Source organism: Artemia franciscana, chromosome 19 (genome assembly GCF_032884065.1).
Source record: "Artemia franciscana chromosome 19, ASM3288406v1, whole genome shotgun sequence".
Taxonomy (NCBI): Eukaryota; Metazoa; Arthropoda; class Branchiopoda; order Anostraca; family Artemiidae; genus Artemia; species Artemia franciscana.
The window spans coordinates 9,834,527-9,846,553 of NC_088881.1; the positions used below are offsets into that span (position 1 = coordinate 9,834,527).

At 34.3% G+C, this 12,027-nt stretch overlaps 1 protein-coding gene across 2 annotated transcripts in view; it reads right to left on the reverse strand.

The window, feature by feature from the left end:
- LOC136039273 (diuretic hormone receptor-like) overlaps positions 1–12,027 on the reverse strand; it is a 214,200-nt gene that overhangs the window by 15,392 nt on the left and 186,781 nt on the right. For both annotated transcript variants that reach the window (XM_065722850.1, XM_065722851.1), the window contains one exon: positions 4,094–4,257. In XM_065722850.1, the coding sequence (XP_065578922.1) occupies positions 4,094–4,257 (164 nt within the window). The remainder of the gene's footprint in view (positions 1–4,093; positions 4,258–12,027) is intronic.

The following is a 12,027-nucleotide window of genomic DNA, read 5'->3' on the forward strand; positions in this document are numbered from 1 at the left end:
ATTTTTGCTTGTCTTTGCACGAATGTTTAAAATTATCAAGACTTTATTTGTAGTAATAACAAAAATAATAAGAAGTATCTATTTATATAAATTAAATGAGTTATACATTTTTATAACATTTTTTTTAAATACAGTAGGAGGTATTGGCAAAAACAGGGTGAGAATTGATGACTTACTGGCGATTAAAAGATTCACAAATAATACTGAAAGGAAATTATAAGCTTGAGGGGCCGAAGGTTTTGAGCAAACGGGGGCAGGGTCAAAGACAACAAAAGTGGTTACTGACTAGCCGAAAGGCCAGCATCGATAAGCCTCTTTGGCTAGTTGTTTGATTTGGATTTAATAAAACAACTGTATAAAAACTATTTACAGGTAATTCCTATGGAAAAAATACTAGTCACACAGGTATAATTAATAAATGACTGATTCTAATTTTCCTGCAAGATTAATGGTAGTATTTTAACGAAGTGACCTCTTCTAGAAAAATTCATTCAACGTGAAATAAGTTTTAAACTTTGGTTTTTGTTATATTTTCTATCGTTGTTTATTCTTTTCTGTATTATTTGTTTTAAAAATGGGGTTATTTGAAGCTGGGGGGGTGGGTGGTACGTCATGAATCCTAATTTGAATATACTTTGAATTTGCCCGAAATGAGCTCCGGTCACATCATCTCCTTGGGTGAGCGACTACATCAGATTCAAAATAATCCTATTAATGTTCTTAGTTTAAAAAATAATTCAATAGGTCAGTATAATAAATTTACATCAAATTCCCATTTTTCAGCTGCTAGAAATAATATTTTGGATTTAAATGAAGTTTCTAAACGAATCTCTATTGCATCTCCCTGGGTTTAAGATGGAGTAGTCTATCTGAATCATAGTAGGATGACTAAATGTGGCCTTGCTTCTTTTCGGAATATCTTCAGTACTCTGTAAGACATGACCTGTCTAGAAATGAAGAAGGGACATGGAAATTTATGTTTATTGACATTAAAACCCAAACAAAACCTCTGATTGTTAGTAATATGTACCGTCTTCTAGTTGGTCTATTACCTCTTTCCTTCGGATTCTTGATGAGGTTTTGGATGCAATCCATGAGCATTCATGTGAACTTGTCGTTATGGGTGACTTCAATATGAATTTGTGTGACGGAGGTCATCTCTTCCTTAGATTTTCTCTCAGCTATTCTTGCTTGTGGCACATTACCTTCAGCATGTATTCCAATCTGCATAACTGATATTAATGCTTCTTTGCTTTGTAATGGTTTGTCATCGTTAGCTTTGCTACAAAATTCTGCATTGATGAGTGATAGCTCAGATCATTTACCTTTTTTTCCGTGTAGATTTTTTTTACCCCTTACCTAGGAATCACCAAGGAGCTAGTTTTATATTTCTAAAATTTAATGGTCAGCAGATAGGGTTTTCTTGATCGCGTTTGGTAGATCATTCAAGAGGTATTTTCGAACATGAATCTGATGTAGATTCAATTTTTAATTCTTTTTAAGGCTCTTTGAAAAAAATTATACTGGATACTTGTTATACATCCCAGTTGAATCCGCAAGCGAAGTGAACAACCCCTTTGAATCCTTGGATGACTTCTAAACTTCTTAGGAGCAGGAGGAAAAAATAACATTTAGAATGTCTACAGGTTCTCTAAGCCGTTTTTAAAGCTTATAGGAATTTTTGAAGCTTTCAAATTTTTAAAGTTTATAAAAAAATTACAATTCGCTTTACCGGAGGGCCAAATCGTCATTTTACTATAGTAAATTATTTGCGTGTGGTAAAGACATAAAGAAAACATGACAAGTAATCAATTCAGTTATCGGGCCATCTTCTTGGCCCTCTTTTGTCCCTTCAAGTGTTTTGATTGATGATAAAATCGTAGAAGGGGAGCTGAAAGTGCAAGACGCACTTATTTCTTACTTTGCATATATCGGAAAAACTACAGCCTCTTCTGTCAGTTCTTCTTCTTCTCTAAACGATTTTAGGTCTTATCTTGGACTTATTTGTCTTAAATCAATTGCTTTGGAGCCTCTCTATGAATTTGAAATAGTCAAAATTGTCAATGGTTTGGAGGGTTCTGCATCTTCTGGCCCAGACTGTATTTCTTCTAAGGTTGTCAAGTTCATTTTTCGTGTCATCGTTTCTGCTCTTACGAGACTTGTCAATATGACTTTTGAAATGGTGTCTTCCAAAGTGCTTTAAAGCCTTCTTGTTTACTATACTTTTTGAAGATGGATCACAGAACAACTCTGCTAGTTTTTTTTCTAATATATTCCTCGCTGAAGTTCAGTAAAATTAATTCAGTTTAAGTAAAATAATTTCCTCGCTGAAAACAGAAATCACTATCACTCTAGTGTATCTGTTCAATAAAAATTGATTGTCAGTTTAACGTAAATTGCTCTCAGTAAAAATAATTTTGTCGTTCTTGAGGAAGCGCTATAATTTCTTTCCAACAGGTTGAAAATGTGAAGATCCCCATCTACTGGTTACTGGTACTAGGAATGTTTATTAAATTCCTAGTTTGGTTTTCAGGGCAAATAACTCAACTGGCCATGCATGTCTGAATCTTTGAATTGTATACATACATCTCTTGACTCTGGTCTGATATCTGCAGCTCTTTTTCTCGATGTAAATAAACATTTGATTCAATAACACACAAGGTTCTTTATTTGAGAGGGAGTGCTTATTTTTGGTTTATAACATATTTATCTGGTGTTCCACAACTATCTGTGATTGGGCCGATGCTATCTTTAATTTATGTTGATGATCTTATAAATGTGGTTATAAATCTAAGCCCTTACTGTCGTCTTTGTTAACTTACAACTGTCACTAACTGTGACAAGAGTTTGTTAATTGTGACCAATTGTGACAAGAGTCTGATACACTTATAGCTTTTGCGGATGACACTACTCTTAGTACAGCCGGTAGATCTGATTCCGATCTTCGTTCAAACATGATTGCCCTTTTGAAAGAGTTGCTCAATGTTTTGATGTTAACGATCTTGCCTTAAATGTTGGAAAGTCATCTTTTCTCATTTTTCCAAGAGTTTCAAGGGACTGTTCTAGTTTAAATGAAATACATGTATAGAGAGGTTCTCTTAATAGGCCTAGGGATCGTTGCGTTTAATTCTTGGGCATCTTGTTTAATGAAAATCTCTCCTTCAAGTCTCATATTGACCTCATCAAAATAAAAATCTGTAGAAGCCTCGGGGTCCTTATAAGTTGAAACACATTTTCCAGGGGTCAATTCTTAGACTCCTATTCTACAGTTAGTTCAGTCTTATATTTCATACTGTTCTATTATTGGGATGTCAACTTTTTCTTCATCATTGAAGCCACTTTCAAAACTATATGATAAAGCAAGGATTCTTATACAGGATACTAACTATTCCCAAGTTAAACCCTTGCTTGACTTGAAATGTCTCTATTTTCTGTCTTGTGTTTCTTTAAAATTTTTTAGATTACATGGCCAGTTTCCTGCTACCCTATGTAATAATATATTTTTTTATTTCCGAGCAATTGACTTTTTTTTCCGAACTTTCAGTAACTTACAAATACCGTATAGTCCGTAAATACAGCCTTACTTTAACCCTCTGATAGCTTGTAACATGATTTTAATCATGATTTGATCATTTTTTATTAATAAAAGATTTCGCTGGTACACCAGGTTAATCCCATTCTTTAGCACTAAGACTTTGCTTCTAAGATTTTACATCTTTCTGCAGAGATTACTATTCTTCAGTTCATCATTGTGATGAACTGTGATTTCAGATCACATCATTGTGATTTCAGAGCTCAGTGATGTTAATAAAAAGAGTGAAGAACGCCATTTTTCATCCAATGAGAGAACTTTGACGATAAACTCATCATTGCTCTCTAAGGCCGCTAATTAGAACAAAATAATGAAAGATGTTTCCGTAAAAACGACATAAGAAGCAATATTTTAGTCCTAAGATATCCCTTAAAATCGTTTTGGTCGGAAGATGTAAGATCGTACGACAGTGATGAGCAAAAAACGGCCTAAGGTCTATCGTATAATTTCATTTTGTCAATCAAACTACTTAATACTTTTCTTTGACCACTTGAAACTCACCTTGACGTTTCAAGGTTATCCTCTTTCATTGAATTTAGACTTCTCGCTTGTGACGACCTTCTTCTTGATATTGATCGCTTCATATGCCACCTCTCAAGTCTATGGTGAATTGTTGTCCTTACCTCGGAATTTAAAAAACAATAGAAAAGGGATACTGTGAAACCCTAGAATAGAAAAAATATGGAACTAAGAAGTTGGAACAATAAAGGAATACACACACACAATAAAATATATCATAAAATAAAAACACACACAATAAAAAACAATCATAAAATAAATTTTGTAATAAAAAAAAAGTCATCCAAAAAATACAAGACACTGATCCAGATAAAGACTCTATAGTCTGTAAAGGAGCGAGAACTTACAATAATATTTACAATATAATAATATTTTACAATAATACACTAATATTTATAACACTTACTCTTATCAATAAAGAAAAAGATAGAGAGCGAAGGAGAGAGAGAGAGAGAGAGAGAGAGAGGGAGAGAGAGAGAGAGAGAGAGAGAGAGAGAGCGAGAGAGAGAGAGAGAGAGAGGAGAGAGAGAGAGAGAGAGAGAGAGAGAGAGACAGCGAGTGAGAGAGAGAGATAATGTGCAAATTAGGTCACAGCAATTTTTAACCAATTTAGTCGGATCACTCAGAACAAAGAAGACCGGCTCCCATGGAACCATAATAATTATAAGTAAAACACATATAAATGGTAAGCAGAGAAAATGTTAAGTCATTTTAATGGTTTTAACGAGTCGCATTACTTTTCCACTATCTCTCTCTCTCTCTTGCTCGCTCTCTCTCTCTCTCTCTCTCTCTCTCTCTCTCTCTCTCTCTCTCTCTCTCTCTCTCTCTCTCTCTCTCTCTCTCTCTCTCTCTCTCTCTCTCTCTCTCTCTCTCTCTCTCTCTCGTATCGTATAATGACACAGAAATAAAGGATTAAAACCAAATCTTAAGGTTAGAGTGAGTGAAAATGAATATTCTTAGAACTATAGCGCTCGATGATTTAACCAATCAAAGTTCGTGGTAATGAACTGCAGTAAAAAGTGACCCGGCTCAATAGTAACCGAAACTCTAAAAAACGGAAATTTGATAGCAATGGTTATATCAAAAGAGTCGTATTTTTATCTGGTTTTAACTATATAAGTTTCATCAACTTTAGTCTTTCCCATCAAAAGTTACGAGCCTGAGGCCCATCAAAAGTTACGAGCCTGAGGAAGTTTGCCTTATTTTAGAAAATAGGGTAAAGCACCCCCTAAATGTCATAGAATCTTAACGAAAATCACACCGTCAAATTCAGCGTATTAGAGAACCCTACTCTACAAGTTTCATCTACATCTACATCTTAGATGAAAGGAAGATATTTCCAATAAAGAGAGGTTCTCAAGCGCTCTCTCAAAAGGAAAGCTGAAGAGCGTATTCTTGTCCTTGAAATTCCACACCGGTCTTCACTTTTTTTCAAGGGGTCATCCGCTTTCAGTCACCTGGTTAACCTTTTGAAGTGCCATTTGTCCCCCACACCTGGAAACTTAAATACGTTCTTAGACCAGACTGGATATATGTGACATCAAATAAAACAACATAGAGAAGGAGAAAACAATTAAAAATTACAAAAAAAACTTTCCCTTTGAACAAACAAATTTTTTTTCCGTATGGTTGACTTCAAAAGGTTTGTCTTTCTTTTAAATTGAGGACGGCTTATTGGAGATCTTTGCACAAATGTCTGCTTTGTCTTTTTGGCGTTGTCATAAACTAGAAGTTACCCCCGTTGGTTTTTTTACGTCAATTGATTTTCTTCTTTTCTTCGTTGTTTTATCATACCCTCAGTCTTTATACCATATATGGCAAACTCCTTGCCACGGATAAGGCGCATCTTTCAAGAGTAGTGCGTGCCATTTACTACTTCTAATAATAATTCGCTGCAGCATCAAGCCGTCTGAGGCTCACATAGCTACACACACTCCTCCTCCGTCACAATCTGTTAAAAGTCTCACTCTTAACACTTTAACAGGAATTTCCCTTGCATCTAGCCTTACGAAATCCTTCCACCCTAATCAAGCACGACCTGCCTTCTTTTTAGACCTAGACCGGTTGGCCAAAAAGGACAATTTTCTGCTATCTATCATCCTTCTTCCACAGAAAGTTCTCCAGTCATCTCAATCTTTCTGTCATTATAGTCTTAGTTAGGAAGTTTGAACCACACTTTTCGTACAGTCTACTGTTTAAACACGGTCAGTCAGTCGGGTATCCAAAACATTCCGTTGGTAATTTCTCTAGAAAGTATCTAGCAAGTTTTCCTCAGTGTTTCGGGGCTGTTGTAAACGATTTTGGAAGTTGACCACTCCTTGTTTCTATTATTGTTTTTTTTTTCTTCACTTAACTGTATTGGAAGTTTTGCAGTATCATGAATCACTGCATGATATAACACTTTTCTCTATAGTTAGCATTCTAGATATTAATTAAAAACAAGTTTTCTCAAATGAAAGCAAAGAAGTGATATTAAAACTTACAAAGAACAAAATTATTTCAAACATGAGAAGGGCTGCCCATCCTGAACCTTCCTCTCTTGAAACTAAAGTTTTTTCTTGTAGTGGTTTAAAAATACTTCTTATTTCGCATCCACGGCCCCTGTGTCTCAGCAGTCGTTCTTAAAGAATTGGTAGAAAAATTCAAACTCTACTATGATGAGTCGAGGGCTCAAGAAGGCAGTCCTTCTTAGATACGGAATAATTCACGTTCGTTTTAGTTTTAATGCTGCTCTTTACGTTCATTCGAGAATTGTTTTTTATTTAATTTTGTTCCTGTTTCATAGTCTACAAAGAGTCACTCTAAATATGAAAAGGGCCGCCACCCCTGAAACAGTACTCTTCCAGTCATAATTTGACAATCATAATTTGAAATTAGACATGCCTAAGTGTCAGGAATATTTTTCTGTCATAAGAAGAGGGCTACTGCCCTGCATCTCCCTTATTCAGTTTCATATATATTCTCACCAACAATTTCGTAAGCTGACAAGTAAAACAGGAGAAAAAAAAGATAATTATTGCTGAATTCACTCTAATTTTATTAATAGGCTGTATGAAATTACTCTTCGTTCTTTGGTATTTTTCTAAGATTTTGGGATTCCAGTAGATAGCTTCAGCAAAGAAGTTGTGTAAAAAATTGCCCTTAAGAAGTACACAACATATTTTTATATTTATTATTTTGTATTGTACATTATTATTTAATAATTTGGGATTTTTTTCCGAACCCTGGGCTATTTTTGCAAGTGAATCTTCATGTTTTGTTATATACTCTATATATATATATATAAACTATTGACAGTGCAACACCAAAAGATCATATGTAAGCAGAGAGGTCTTAAGCTTTAAAATTCCTTACCCCCTGAAAAACAATCTTGAACCTATTATGATTTTCTCCATCCTTATGATTTTGTTTACACAGCTACATAATTTCAGCCTCACCCCCAATCTTAAGATACACTCCAGCGCAAGTGCCAAGTAAAGATTCTCAATTTCAAAATTACGCTGATAATTTAGTCTTCATTCATAATTTTTGTTGTTTTTAGCTTGAGAAAACAAGTATTTGATCCGTTATTGACAAGATACAAGAGCCTAGGGTATAATTATATAATTTAAAACCTAGAGGCTTAATTATATTTTTAACTAATTTTTTTTAGTTAGATTAATTGAAGTATTTTTAATATTAAGTATTACCACTTTTCACGCGTAATTCTTGGGATGTTGTTTAATGCTACTGATCAGCCATGCTTCTAATAAGTACACTTACCGTCCATTAACTTTTAATATATATTTAATCGTGTGTTTGTCAACTGCTCTTTGGGAGGATGCCCAACAACTAATGTCTCTACGTTGATTGTTCCTCGTGTCAATTTGGATGAACACCAAAATACTCTTTTAAACAAAACTAAAAACTTCTTTCCGTAGATATTATTTAATGTTATTTTTTACAAAATTTTGAGGGTTAAACAACATTAGAGCAGGTAACTTGCACCAAGCGTTACGAAAGTGTGTAATGTGGCGTGCCAAGAGGCGTGGTGTAGCAGGAACATGGCATACGTTGAGGAATGAACTTGGCCTCAAGATGTTAATCAAGTGGTGGAGATTTGACAATCCCTTGGGATAGTTCGTCACAATTGGTTTTTCTTATTGCTTATTTTGCTGGACTCAGTCCATTTTCATTCTTGATTTTTCGTTGATGAAAAATGTTTACCTCCTTTTACGCATCTTAATGTTTGACTTTTTCTCTCTTTTATATAGACATGTTTTTGAGTATATTGTTTCTTGCATTAAAATAAACTATTTACTTTTAAAATACAAATGACTTTATTATATCTGGAATTTTATGTCTACTACGGCTGAAAAATACTCACACAACTGGTTAAACAGTCCATGATTACTAGCTGTAAGTGAGGAGGCATTCCGGTTAATAGTAACCGAAACTATAAAAAGGAAATTGATATGTGGCTTTTTATACCGATTTCAAATATGTGAAATTCATCAAGTTTAGGGCTACCCATCAAAAGCTGAGAGCCCGAGAAAAGTATTCAAATTTTCAGTAAAGGAGTGGAACGCCCGCAAAAAGTCAAGTGATTTCGACAAAAATCGTACCATCAAATCACTTTCTACTCGTATCTAGAAAACAAAACGGAATTTTGCAAGAAAAAAGATCATGGATGTATGATCATATTTTTCTTTAATTGTTTTTTTCCACGTGGATAATCATATCAGACTAATGGTCCTATATGATCGAGGAAGTAACCAACTGAACAGAAATGAAAGTTCTAGTGCCTTTTTTAAGAAACCAAAAAGATCGTGCCATGGAAAGAGTACATGCCCTGCCATTTTCTGGCCCCAAACAGCAATTCTTTTATAAAGAGGACCAAGCTGTATGGACGATAAATTCTGGGATAGTTAGTCGATTTAAAAGTGTCGAAGTACTATAAATTGAGCTTCCCAATTGCAATGGAAATAATTTCACACAGTGGTGCTTTAGTTTGCGTAAAGTCGTGTATCATGTAATCTATATAAGAACAATGGGCAATATAGAAATTTACTTTATTATTTGTTTGGTAAAATTATAGTGACGTATAATGGTGCATGGGCTATTATAACGGAGGGATGGTATGTCATTATATTTGTCGGTGCGGGAGGGGGGCATATGTCTCAAAGAATGTATTTCAATACCCATTTTTTTATTTTTCCATGATCCTTCAAATTAATATAGAAAGTGTTGGGGGGGTTGTAATAAATCTTGCATCTCCTTTCATTTAGACTAAAACTGAATAAGGGAGATGCAGGGCGGTAGCCCTCTTCTTATGACAGAAAAATATTCCTGACACTTAGGCATGTATAATTTCAAATTATGATTGTCAAATTATGACTGGAAGAGTACTGTTTCAGGGGTGGTGGCCCTTTTCATATTTAGAGTGACTCTTTGTAGACTATGAAACAGGAACAAAATTAAATAAAAAACAATTCTCGAATGAACATAAAGAGCAGCATTAAAACTAAAAGGAACGTGAATTATTCCGTATCTAAGAAGGACTGCCTTCTTGATCCCTCGACTCATCATAGTAGAGTTTGAATTTTTCTACCAATACTTTAAGAACGACTGCTGAGACACAGGGGCCGTTGATGCGAAATAAGAAGTATTTTTAAACCACTACAAGAAAAAACTTTAGTTTCAAGAGAGGAAGGTTCAGGATGGGCAGCCCTTCTCATGTTTGAAATAATTTTGTTCTTTGTAAGTTTTAATATCACTTCTTTGCTTTCATTTAAGAAAACGTGTTTTTAATTAATATCTAGAATGCTAACTATAGAGACAAGTGTTATATCATGCAGTGATTCATGATACTGCAAAACTTCCAATAAAGTTAAGTGAAAAAAAAAACAATAATAGAAACAAGGAGTGGTCAACTTCTTCAGGATGGGCAGCCATTCTCATGTTTGAAATAATTTTTGTTCTTTGTAAGTTTTAATATCACTTCTTTGCTTTCATTTAAGAAAACTTGTTTTTAATTAATATCTAGAATGCTAACTATAGAGACAAGTGTTATATCATGCAGTGATTCATGATACTGCAAAACTTCCAATAAAGTTAAGTGAAGAAAAAAAAAACAATAATAGAAACAAGGAGTGGTCAACTTCTTCAGGATGGGCAGCCATTCTCATGTTTGAAATAATTTTTGTTCTTTGTAAGTTTTAATATCACTTCTTTGCTTTCATTTAAGAAAACTTGTTTTTAATTAATATCTAGAATGCTAACTATAGAGACAAGTGTTATATCATGCAGTGATTCATGATATTGCAAAAGTTCGAATAAAGTTAAGTGAAGAAAAAAACAATAATAGAAACAAGGAGTGGTCAACTTCCAAAATCGTTTACAACAGCCCCGAAAAACTGATGAAAATTTACTAGATATTTTCTAGAGAAATTACTTACGGAATGTTTTGGATACCCGACTGACTGACTGTGTTTAAACAGTAGACTGTACGAAAAGTGTGGTTCAAACTTCCTAACTAAGACTATAATGACAGAAAGATTGAGATGACTGGAGAACTTTCTGTTGAAGAAGGATGATAGATAACAGAAAATTGTCCTATTTGGCCAACCGGTCTAGGTCTAAAAAGAAGGCAGGTCATGCATGATTAGGGTGGAAGGATTTCGTAAAGCTAGATGCAAGGGAAATGGGAAATTCCTGTTAAAGTGTTAAGAGTGAGACTTTTAACAGATTGTGACGGAGGAGGAGTGTGTGTAGCTATGTGAGCCTCAGACGGCTTGATGCTGCAGCGAATTATTATTAGAAGTAGTAAATGGCACGCACTACTCTTGAAAGATGCGCCTTATCCGTGGCAAGGAGTTTGCCATATATGGTATAAAGACTGAGGGTATGATAAAACAACGAAAAAAGAAGAAAATCAATTGACGTAAAAAAACGAACGGGGGTAACTTCTAGTTTATGACAACGCCAAAAAGACAAAGCAGACATTTGTGCAAAGATCTCCAATAAGCCGTCCTCAGTTTAAAAGAAAGACAAACCTTTTGAAGTCAACCATACGGAAAAAAACTCGTTTGTTCAAAAGGATAGTTTTTTTGTAATTTATAATTGTTTTTCTTGTTTTCTAAGTTGTTTCATCGTATGTCACGTGTAGCCAGTTTGGTCTAAGAACACATTTAAATTTCCAGGTGTGGGGGACTAGTGGCACTTCAAAAGGTTCACCAGGTGACTGAAAGTAGATGATCCCTTGAAAAAAATTGAAGACCGGTGTGGGATTTCAAGGATAAGAATACGCTCTTCAGCGTTCCTTTTGAGAGAGCGCTTGAGAACCTCTCTTTAATGGAAATATCTTCCTTTCATCTAAGATGAAAGTTATCTATCTTTTATAGAAGCCGGATGGAAAATAATTTGTATAGACGAGAAATTTAAGGCAAAAAATTCGATATTTAAACTCCTAACTTTTTTCTTCCATTTTATTCATTGTTTTGCTAAATATTTGAAGACAGACTTGGTTCCTAGCATAATTATTACAATTTGACATGACTTGATTTATCGACAAAATAAAAAACAATAAATACACATATTCCCGAACTTCCAACATATCAGAGGCCTAAAAGGGCCATTACGGGAACTTGATAAATCAATCATGTGCAAAAAAAAATCACACTGAACAAAAAGATACCTTTTTCGAATAACATTAAGCAGAAAAAAATTAATCAAACAACAAAGAACGAAAAATTAGATAACAAAAACATGTAAACAATCATTTTATCTACTCAGTAAGATATTTTAATTTTTTTTTCTGAATGAGATTAGCAAAATCAATTCTTATATTTGTTCGTGGCAATGTAGGACTATTCTGTATATGAAAAGAAACAAATTACTTCACAAGGTCATCGTATCAAACAGGACAGATACCTTAT